At 44.2% G+C, this 10,931-nt stretch overlaps 1 protein-coding gene across 5 annotated transcripts in view; it reads right to left on the bottom strand.

Annotated features, from left to right (window-relative positions):
• SNX19 (sorting nexin 19) overlaps window positions 1–2,461 on the bottom strand; it is a 42,022-nt gene extending 39,561 nt beyond the window's left edge. For all 5 annotated transcript variants that reach the window (XM_036096483.2, XM_036096488.2, XM_078058762.1 and 2 more), the window contains exon 1: window positions 256–2,461. In XM_036096483.2, coding sequence (XP_035952376.1) covers window positions 256–1,959 — 1,704 coding nt within the window. In that variant the 5' untranslated portion in view covers window positions 1,960–2,461. The remainder of the gene's footprint in view (window positions 1–255) is intronic.
• Window positions 2,462–10,931: the final 8,470 nt, after the last annotated feature.

Below are 10,931 nucleotides of genomic sequence, written 5' to 3'. Positions count from 1 at the left end.
TATTGGGAACCACTGAAAAATATGACCCTCAGTATCCTAAGAACCCTGAGATTCTAGGATTGTTTGCATAGATACTAAACAGAAGCCAACTCTGCTTTACAAATGATCTTCAGACCATTTACATATGGATTCTTGTCAAATTAAACATAGTAAATGAAGAGTAGCCTCTCTCCCTGAGAATACTAGCTTCACTGACTCTGCTTTCCAAACCCATTCCCAGCCCAGAGTGGGTGACCATAATTCTAATCCTATTACCTTCACCGTGTAGAGTGTGTATGGGTGGAATCCAGTGCCACTGTGCTCTCGAGCAGTAATGGTACCAGTGATACGAAGGTTCTGGATGACAACTGGGCCATCTGGACTGGTCAGGGGCTCAAAGCTGAAGGTGGCTGAGCTGAGAGGACCAGTTGGAGAGGAGGAAAGCAGAACCTGTGGCAGATTAGGATCTACGGAGCTCACACCATTGGTGAGAGCCTTCTCTAAGCATGAGGGTCGTGGGGGGCAGGTCCTTTCTGGATCTGTCAGCAAAGCTGTAAGAGAGGTGACATCTCCTTGCTCTACTTCCTTGTCTGCTGTGTCAATGTGGATCTCTGGGCAGGAAGTCAGCAAGGAGACCAGCAGCCCTGTCTCTGTTTCTGTTCCTGGACCCAGCTCGGCCTCTGCTCCTTCAATTCCTTCGGATCCCTCAACATCCTTAGACTCCAGAGACTGGGGACCCTCCAGGGTACACAGGGCATCCTGGATCCTGTCAGAGAGGAAGTTGCCTGGGGTCATGAGCATGATGGTTTCCTTGCTCAGTTCAGACAATGGAGACTCCAGCTCTGTGTCTTCACATAAGAACAAAGGGCCTCGAATATCTGGCTGTAGGAAATGAGATGAGTTGTTTCCTACTTTTCTTTCTTCTGGAACTCCACCCAGTTCTCCCTCTATTGCTTCATGGCCTTCTTCAACTTCTGGGGAGTGATGGGAAGGCCGGTCTGGCTCATTACAGTTCAGGAGCACCGGCGCTGCTGCTGGAGAAGGGGCTCTCACTTCTGGCAGGCTCTGTACCTCAACAATCAGTGGCAGAGATGTGGGCACTGAGGGCTTTTCCAGGGCACTGGCTGGGGAAGTTGGTTTAACCAAGGCTGTCGGATTATCTCTGGCCTTGGAAAAGATGCCCACAAGTGCGAGGTGGATCCAGTCAGGATCTGACAGCTTGCTAATCAGTGGTAAGATTACATTGCAGGTAATGAGTTCCACCACTACATGGCGACCGGTCCGGGTCTCCAAGTGGGGCTTTGGCACTAGTCCTTGAAGCAACAAATTTACAATGCCACGTGTATAAGTGACCTCAGTGCTGGCGCTCTGCACAGCACGATGTGGGGCAGTAGCTCGGCAGTAAGCCTCCCAGAGCTGGGAGGGCTCAACTGTACCACTCTGCTTCCCAGTCAGGGCTTCCTTCGCCTGAATATAGCTCTGCAGGTGACAACCGCAGAGAGTCAGAACCCTCTGGGCAAGGGCATGACTGTCCACCATGCCCATCCTCCTCCGGAGCTCCTGGACCAACCCTTTCATGGCGGCCTCCATTTCTTCCTCAAAGGCTGGCTCCTGGCTCACTGAGCGATACCAGGACGACACAAAGTCCCGAATAATCATCTGGATGGTGCGGTCGATCTCCAGTTCCAGTTGCCTCTCTGCCTCAGGGTTTGGAGGGCAGGTGGCCACTGGGATGAAGCGTTCCAGGTGCAGTCGACCTGAAGCCCCCACAATGGCATTTGAGCCCAGCCATCCTCCCAGCACCGCTAGCAATGCAGACAGAAGGCACAGGAGCCACACGTTGACCAGAAAGTGGATGACCAGGAGCCAGCCGAGCACGATTCCCACAGCCATCAGCTTCCGGCTACTCAGCAGGTTATTGAGGTTCCAGCTGCACCCAGCTGGAGCCTCTTGTAACGAGGACGCTGTCTCTGCCTTCATGGCTAAAAGGGGCGGATGGCTACTCAGACGATCGATCACCCTCCTTCTACTTCACTTGGGTTCGGGAATGGGGCGTTAACTGTGTACGGAGACAAGGCTATCTGGCGTGCCCTATTCAGGGCCCCGGGCGGGGCTCTGGGCCCTCGGCGTCCTACAGGCACTGCAAAGCGACAGAGGCGGTACTGCTTCTCCCCCTCGCGCCAGCCCGTTCCAGCGGAGATTCCGCAGCCTTTATAATGCAGCGGTCGGAGAGCCGCCGCGCTGCCTGGGGAGGGCGGGGCAGGGCCTACGGCGCCCCTCACCCAACACTTACAGACGCCGAACACCGGGTCATACACCGCTGGGGGGCGCGCCCAGACCGAGTTCCGATGTGCGGGGGCACAACGGTGTCTCCGCCGCCGCCCTCGGAGGAACCCTCCGCCGGGCTGGGGTCCCCGGGCGACTGCCACCAGCAGCCCGGCTTTTGTCACGGCTGCCGGCCGGCGGCCGCCGGGGACGACTTCCGGGTCGATGGCGGCGGAACGGGGCATGTTGGGAGAGCGGCCGCGCGGCCCGAGGCGCGGCGCTGCGCTGGGCGCTGCTCCCCCTGGTGGCGAGGAGCAGCCGTGACAGCACCAGCGGAAAGTGGTCTCCCAAACTCGGCTTGCAGAACCCGTGCTCAACGGTGGGGCAAAGTTCCCACAGGGGTGTGGAGCAGAGAGCGGCCGTGCCGGCAGTAACGCTCCACGACTGAGACTTCTAGCTTTCATTATTAAATGGAGTCGTCCAACATTTCTTACTGCTTAGGCAAACTCTCTGTAATCCAGTTTGTTTTAATCCCATGTGGGCATTTTTTTAATTGGCCCGATACATTTTAACAATTTACCCCGCTTCCTCCGGCGCCCCCGTGCAATCCCCAATACATAGCTCACGTACATTGTTCTCAGGAATTGCAGAACACGAGGTGTACATCTTAATACAGAGATAGATTTATTCCTTAAATTTCATATACTGTGCAACAAAATCATATTTGTGATTTGGGGGTTATTTGCTGGTGGCATTACCCAAGCAATCAGATGTTTTGAGCATCTGCTGTATTCAATCACTGTGAATAGGTACTGTGGACGAATAGAGCAGTCCTTGTCCTCAAGGACCTGGCAGCCTATTGGGGAGACAAGTTCCTGAATCATGAATGGATAACTAATAATGCAAGTCAGTATGGTATATAGTAAAATGCAAAATCTTATAGGTATTCAGGGGAAGGACAGATCACTGGGGGTTGCAGTGGTTTAGAGGGAACCTCACAGAGAAGGTAGCCTTTATGTTGAATCTTCAAGGGTGAGAGTTGGTTTCTAACCCTCTCCATGTCGTCTTCCCCCTTTTTCCCAAATGTATAGGAAAAGAAGGCAGAGGTAGAGATGCATTTTCAGACAATCCTCAAATGTATTTGCTTTGAAATCTACCCGGACAGAATTACCTACAGGAAGATTGAATGCCTGACAGTAGAGTGGACCATGTGTAAGAACGTGTCGGTGTCATGTGAAGTCAGGTTTCTTCCCCATCTTGGTCCCTAGGAGCTCTGCCTGCAATGTGGCTATCCTTTTTATTTTGGCACAGGTTGCATATCATTTGTATAGTTATTTATGATTGCTCATCTTCAGCTTTCTCTATGATGTTAGCAGGCTTCATCATTATAGCATTAGTTCCCAGATGTTAGGGGACTCTGCAGGCAAACTCCAACCAAAAATGTGCCAACAAGAAGCAAACATATTGTGGCTTCTCTCATTTCTACTGTTGTGGCAACGATTTCTTTTGAATACAAAAGGAACCATCATTTAGATGTGAAGCATAGTTAATGCCTGTCAATTCTAATACAAACAGTTTGATTTAGGATCAGAATGTCCACGAAGCTGACTGGACACATCCTTGAGAACCCAGAATGTGGTCCACTGTTTCCATGGCAGAGACCACTTCACTGCTGCTCTCCATTCCACAAAAAAGGAATATAAGAAGTGGGTGCTGCCCTCTTTGTCCTCCCAGACCATTTCATTGTCCTCAGTTAGAGAGACAGTTAGATCACAATGATGCTCTGGAGAAATATCCCTGCCACTCAGCCAAGAACTGAAAGAAGTGGATGAGAAAGAGACTAATGTGATTTTGAAGATTTTCCTGTGATAGGTCAGAGAGAAAGTTTACAGCATAAACTGGAGTGTTCAGGGCAGTAAGAAACTGACCTTGTAAGTGGGCGCTGTGCCACCTGACCAGATGGTCTGGAGTACGGAGGTAGCCAAGAGTGCCTTCCTGATTCTGAAGCGGATTTGATGAAATAGGACTCTCAGATGAACATGCCAGCACACTTGTCATTTTGACTGGAATGAGTTTCTGCCTAGAGATCTGGGACCAGCCTTAGTCTCCAAACAGATTTATCACAGGGAGGAGGCGAGAGGCACGACTGATGTTTGGTGGTGGTGACGGTGTGTATATGTGGTGGGAGGAGGCTTGCTGTCTGGCCACATCACTCACCATCTCACTAGGTCCTTTCTACTTTCCTTCTTACCATTTCTTAAAACATTACAGGCAAGTGCTCAAAGTACTTGGAGATAACAAGACAAATAATACACAGTAATTCACCTCAAGGAACTCTCAGTCTAGTTAAGGAGAAAGACACATAGATCAATGTAACAAAACATTATCATGTGTGGTATGACAGTTGCAGTAGAAGTATGTATAATAAAATGGGAATGCGAAGGAAGGGTGGTCAACCAGGGGATCGGGTGGTGTCAATAAAGTCTTCATAGAAAGTTGGAAAACGTTGGGAAAAGGTAAAGAAGTAAGTAAGTTATTTTAGGTGAATGGAGGACGAAAGTTTTGAAGATGACAGATATATTAGTTATTACTGTGGTAGTGGTTTCATGCGTGTATATATATGTCAAACTTAATCAACTTGCACAGAGAGAGCAAAGGGAAGAGAGAGGGAAGGTCTGTAAGGCAGAGGCAGCAGAGAGAAATAAGCAGGGACAGTGAGAGCTGGGGGGACTGCAGCAAGGGGGCATGCTGGAGGCAGCTCATGCTACACCTCAGTTTTATCTCAAAAATAGAAGTCAAGGTAACTTACTAAAGAGAGAAGTAGTGATGGGGCAGGTGACTTGGTTTAGAACTATTGCTCTGAGAAAAAGAAGGAGCTCCTGAAGGTCATATAAAGAATAAAGAGAGACTGAGGACCTAGCTCAGGTTAGGACCTTGATGTCTTGAGAAGAGAGATGTTAGCATTTAAAATCATCGTGTCTATGTGTCTAGGAAAGGAAATGTAGCCAGAGAGAGAACATCAGTTGTGAGGATAGGGTTAGTTGTACTGAAAGAGACTGAGTGAGCCAGAAGAACAAAAGCCTGTGGCTAGAGATTGGTCTGTTGGAACCTGTGGTGGTTTCCTATTGTTGCTCTATCAAATTACCATAAACTTAGTGGGTACAGCAACATAGGTTTTTCTCGCACAGTTCTAGAAGTCATAAATCTAAACCCGGTTGGCAGGGATGTGTTCTTTCTGGAGGCTCTGAGGGAGAACCTGCTTTCTTGCCCTTTCCAGCTTTGAGAGGCTGCCTGCCTTCTGATTCTCATGGCCTCACATTACATTGACTTCTGCTTCTGTTGTCACTTCTCTCACTTTGACCCTTCTGCCTGTTTCTTATAAAGACCCTTCTGATTATATTGAGCCCTCCCAGATAACCCAAGGTTATCTTCTGATCTCAAGATACTTAAGTTAATCACATCTGCAAAGGTTCTTTTGCCATAAAAGGTAACATGGTCTCAGGTTCTGGGGATTAGAATGTGGACATCTTTGGGGGTCATTATTCAACTTACTACAGAGCCCAAATATCCAGATATGAAAATCTTTTTTGTGATGATGAAGTCTGGGTGTGGCCAAGTAATGAGTTCCTGAAGTAAGATGTAGATAACATGTTAGGGCTAAGGAAGAAATTTTGAATCTGTTTTTGAGAAGGATGATCTATATGTCATTGGAAGTCACTGATGTTAGGGTAGTGAAGACTGGGGTCTTGGTACAAAAGTTCTCAATAAATGAGGAGGATGATCAGAAGTTGATGGATGATGTAACAAGAAGAGTAGATTGTGGTAATACCAAAATATGAGGGGGGAATTTTTCATAAATTGGAAAACAAGTTACCTGGAAGAATCCATGAACTGCCTAAGATACAGTGTTGTAGAATAAATAGCTACCAGAGGGCAGCAGGGATTACGGCATCTTAAGGGGAAATTGCATCTCCTATACTCATTCATTCATCCATTCATATACCCATTCATCCATTCATCCAACAAGCATTTAAACTCGGTATTGGGATTTCAAATATGAACTTTGTATGGCTGATCTTCTTAAAGGATTCACAGTCTTGTACAAGAGACAGGCACTGACACAATATTAAAAGTGCTATAAAAGAAAAATGTCAAAATACGAGAACACAGAGAATTTGGAAAAGTTTCACAGAAGAGGTGACAATTGAGTTAGCCTTAAAGGATGGGTTAAATTTCTCAGGAAGACAAGAGGAACATGTCATTCCAGGAATAAGGAAAACATGAGAAACACTGAGAAAGCTCCTGTATCAGTTTGCTAGAACTCATAATAAAACTGCAGACTGGGTAGTTTAAACAATAGAAATTTATTTTCTCACAGTTCTAGAGGTTGGAAGTCCAAGATTAAGATATTGGTAGGGTTGGTTTCTCCTGAAGCCTCTCTCATTGGCTTGCAGATGGCTGCCTTCTTGCTGTGTCTTCACATGGTCTTTCCTTCGTGTGTGTGCCTCCCTGGTGTGTCTCTCTCTTTTAAAGACACCACTCCTATAGGATAAGGGCCCACCCATATAACCTCACTTAACTTTAATCACCACTTTAAATTTCTCTAGTCAGGTTCTCCAGAGAAACAGAACCAGTATATATGTGCACACACACACACACACACACACACACACACACACGTAGATGTAGATTCATTATGAGGAACTGGCTCATGCCAGTGAGGCTGAGAAGTCCCACGGTCTGCCATCGGCAAGCTAGATACCCAGGAAAGCCAGTGGTATCATTCAGTCCAAGTCTAACGGCCTGAGAACCGGGGGAGTTTATTATGTAAATCCCAGTGTAAAGGCTGGAGAAGATGAGATGACCAGCTCAATTTTTGAGGCAGGAAAAAAAAAGGTGAATTCCTTCTTCTTTCACCTCTTGTACTATTCAGACCCTCAATGGATTGGATGATGACCACCTCCATTTGGAAAGGCAATCTACTGAGTCCAGTAATTCAAATACTAATCTCTTCCAGAAACACCCTCACAGACACACCCAGACATAATGTTTAACATGGCCACCCTGGGGCTAGCCAACTTGATACAAAATTAGCCACTACAAGGCTTTATTTTTTTAAAATTTTTATTGTTATGTTAATCACCATACATTACATCATTAGTTTTTGATGTAGTGTTCCATGATTGTTTGTGTATAACACCCAGTGCTCCATGCAGAACGTGCCCTCTTTAATACCCATCACCAGGCTAACCCATCCTCCCACCCCCCTCCCCTCTAGAACCCTCAGTTTGTTTTTCAGAGTCCATCATCTCTCATGGTTCGTCTCCCCCTCCGATTTCCTCCCTTCATTCTTCCCCTCCTGCTATCTTCTTCTTCTTCTCCTTCTTCTTCTCCTTCTTCTTCTTCTTCTTCTTCTTCTTCTTCTTCTTCTTCTTCTTCTTCTTCTTTTTAACATATATTGTATTATTTGTTTCAGAGGTACAGGTCTGTGATTCAACAGTCTTGCATAATTCACAGCACTCACCATAGCACATACCCTCCCCAGTGTCTATCACCCAGCCACCCCATCCCTCCCCCCCACGACTCCAGCAACCCTCAGTTTGTTTCCTGAGATTAAGAATTCCTCATATCAGTGAGGTCATATGATACATGTCTTTTTCTGATTGACTTATTTCGCTCAACATAACACCCTCCAGTTCCATCCACGTCATTGCAAATGGCAAGATCTCATTCCTTTTGATGGCTGCATAATATTCCACTGTATATATATACCACCTCTTCTTTATCCATTCATCTGTCGATGGACATCTTGGCTCTTTCCATAGTTTGGCTATTGTGGACATTGCTGCTATAAACATCGGGGTGCATGTACCCCTTTGGATCCCTACATTTGTATCTTTGGGGCAAATACCCAGTAGTGCAAATGCTGGATTGTAGGGTAGCTCTATTTTCAACTTTTTGAGGAACCTCCATACTGTTTTCCAGAGTGGCTGCACCAGCTTGCGTTCCCACCAACAGTGTAGGAGGGTTCCCCTTTCTCCACATCCCCGCCAACATCTGTCGTTTCCTGACTTGTTAATTTTAGAACAAGGCTTTATCTCTAAACACAGTCATATTATGAGGTGTACTAGGGGTTCAGACTTCACGGTATGAATTCTGGGGAGACACAAATCAGTCCATAACAGCTCCTTTCTGTCTGTGGGTTATGTGGATGGTTACATTTTGATGATCAGGATACTGAGAAGGAGGATGATAGATTTAATAGTTGCCAACATTTGCTTTCATGGCATACAAAAATAAAAATAACATTGAACTACCAGTCAAAGAGACATAGATTTAAGTTTCACACCTGACCGCACATGATACTAAGTGCTCTAATAAGCCCTCCCACTGCAGAACAACTGGATCCTGAATGGAAACTCTTTTTGGTGAATTGATGGGCTCATCAGAGGAGAAGTAGGTGATGAGTTCAAAGTACACCATCCTGTCCCTCTCCTCAAACTAGAGAGAACAGAAAACAAACTGAGATGAAAGCAGAATGGGAGTAGTGGACAGGGTGGCCCTAGAGACAGATGTCCTCAGCAGGACTGTAATTCAGGTTCTGAGCCTTGTTCCAGCAGAAGGTAGTAAAACGCAGTCCCTGAGTCCTGTCTTAGCCACAGTCCTTGAGGGGAGCTTGAGGAGGTTCCAGGCCAGTGGATTTCCGTAGCTTCTGGAAGACATAAATGCAAATCCTTTTGGAAGAAAATATTATCATTTTAAGTTCCCCCAAATTACCTCACATTTAATATAGACTGAATATGAATCCCAAAGTCATCAAGTATAAGGGAAAGCAAGCCACCCTGAGTGAGAATCAGAAGAAATAACAAATAGATCAGATTTAGACCACCAGGACCATAGAAATGGAAATCAACTGATACTTATCTGTGTATGAAATGAAGCATAAATATGACCTAACAATGACAGATGATCAAATATGGCCAAATAGATTTTAAAAAATAGCCAAAGAGAAATTTCCATAAATGAAAAACCTGGAGGAATTCAGAACATGCTACCCCAAAATATACCACTTTGGCATATGGACTATTTTGAGCTAAATGAAAAAAAAAGCCTAAAATAAAGTTTAATTTCCCCCTCTTATAAAGAAAATTTACACTTAAAAATGAAATTTCCATTAGTAAATGTACCTGTACCCAGAAGAGAGCTACTCCCAGAGAGCTACTACCAGAGTAGTTATGCAGTTAACTGCATAACATGGCAACCTTGACTTACCATCTATTTCATCCTCTCTCCTTCCCATACTTTGCTTCCCCATCTGCAGAAGCCTGAAACCCCTCTTCCACTTCCTTAGCTCAGGATGGTATATAAGTCTCAATCATCTGGCTGCCTTCTTGAGTCTCATGTTTTTATGAAACTCCCATGCACACATACATAACTAAAATGTTTTTAGCCTGTTTATCTCTTTTATGTCAATGTAATTCTTTTTTTTAAGGTTTATTTATTTTTTAGAGAGAGAGAGCGAGAACATGTGAGCAGGAGGAGGGTAAAGGGAGAGGGAGAGAGAGAATCCTTGAGCAGACTCCCCAAGGAGTGCAGAGCCCGAAGTGGGGTTCCATCCCAGGACCCTGAGCCAAAGTCAGGAGTCTGCCGCTCAACCAACTGAGCCACCAAGGTACCCCAGTGTCAATGTAATTATTAAATCAGCCACAGAACCCAGGAGGGTAGAGGAAAAGTTTTTCCTCCATCACACTACTGAAATAAAAATCTTAATAGATGTCTTTAATAATTTGTTATACATAGCTGAAGAGAAAATTAATGACCTGGAACATATGTTTAAATAAATTACTTAGACTGCCTCTCAGAGAGCAAGGAGATAAGAAACATGATAATATATAGATAGAATGGAGAAGAGGAATCATTTAAAGAGCTACTGGCAGGGAATTTTCTGGAACTGGAATGAAGACATATATACACAGATTCAGGAAGCATTAGTAATAAAAAGTAGATCAACAAAGCCAAAAGTTGATTGTAAGAAAGTCAAAAGTTGATTGTAATAAGAAAGAAGAAAAAATAAAGTGAGAATAAGAAAGAGAGAAACACAATAACAATATTGAGTCAGAAAAAGGAGACATAATTACAGATATAGGAGAGATTAAAGATAAAAAAATTGTGAAGGCAAACTTAAACTCTGAGATAAAATGGAAAAAAATTTTAGAAAAATGTAAATTAAAAAATAATTTCAGGAAGAAATAGAATGTCTGGATAAATCTAATCTATTAAGAAATTAAATAATATTTTTAAAGTTTGCCATAAATAAAACACTGGAGAGTTTTACCAGCCAATTCTCCCAGATCAAGTCCAAATGTAATATGGTCATTCCAAATTTATATAATATTTTATAAACTTAATAAGAGGATAAAAATAAAATAAAATAAAATGAAAACAAAACATCTCATAACAAATTATAATAAGAGGACATTTAACTTACAGTATCATTCTGAATGGGAAACAGAGAGGCATTTTCCCCATGTAATTATTTTCTTATATTTAAATATTTTTAATTTGATTGAGGTATAGTTGACATTAAATGAATTTCACATACTGAAAGTGTGCAAGTTGATTAAGTTTTGACATATATATACACGCATGAAACCACTACCACAGTAATAACTAATATATCTGTCATC

Source organism: Halichoerus grypus, chromosome 11, assembly GCF_964656455.1.
Source record: "Halichoerus grypus chromosome 11, mHalGry1.hap1.1, whole genome shotgun sequence".
Taxonomy (NCBI): Eukaryota; Metazoa; Chordata; class Mammalia; order Carnivora; family Phocidae; genus Halichoerus; species Halichoerus grypus.
The sequence above is the reverse complement of the archived record's forward strand: the minus strand, read 5'-3'. Positions and strand labels throughout refer to the sequence as shown.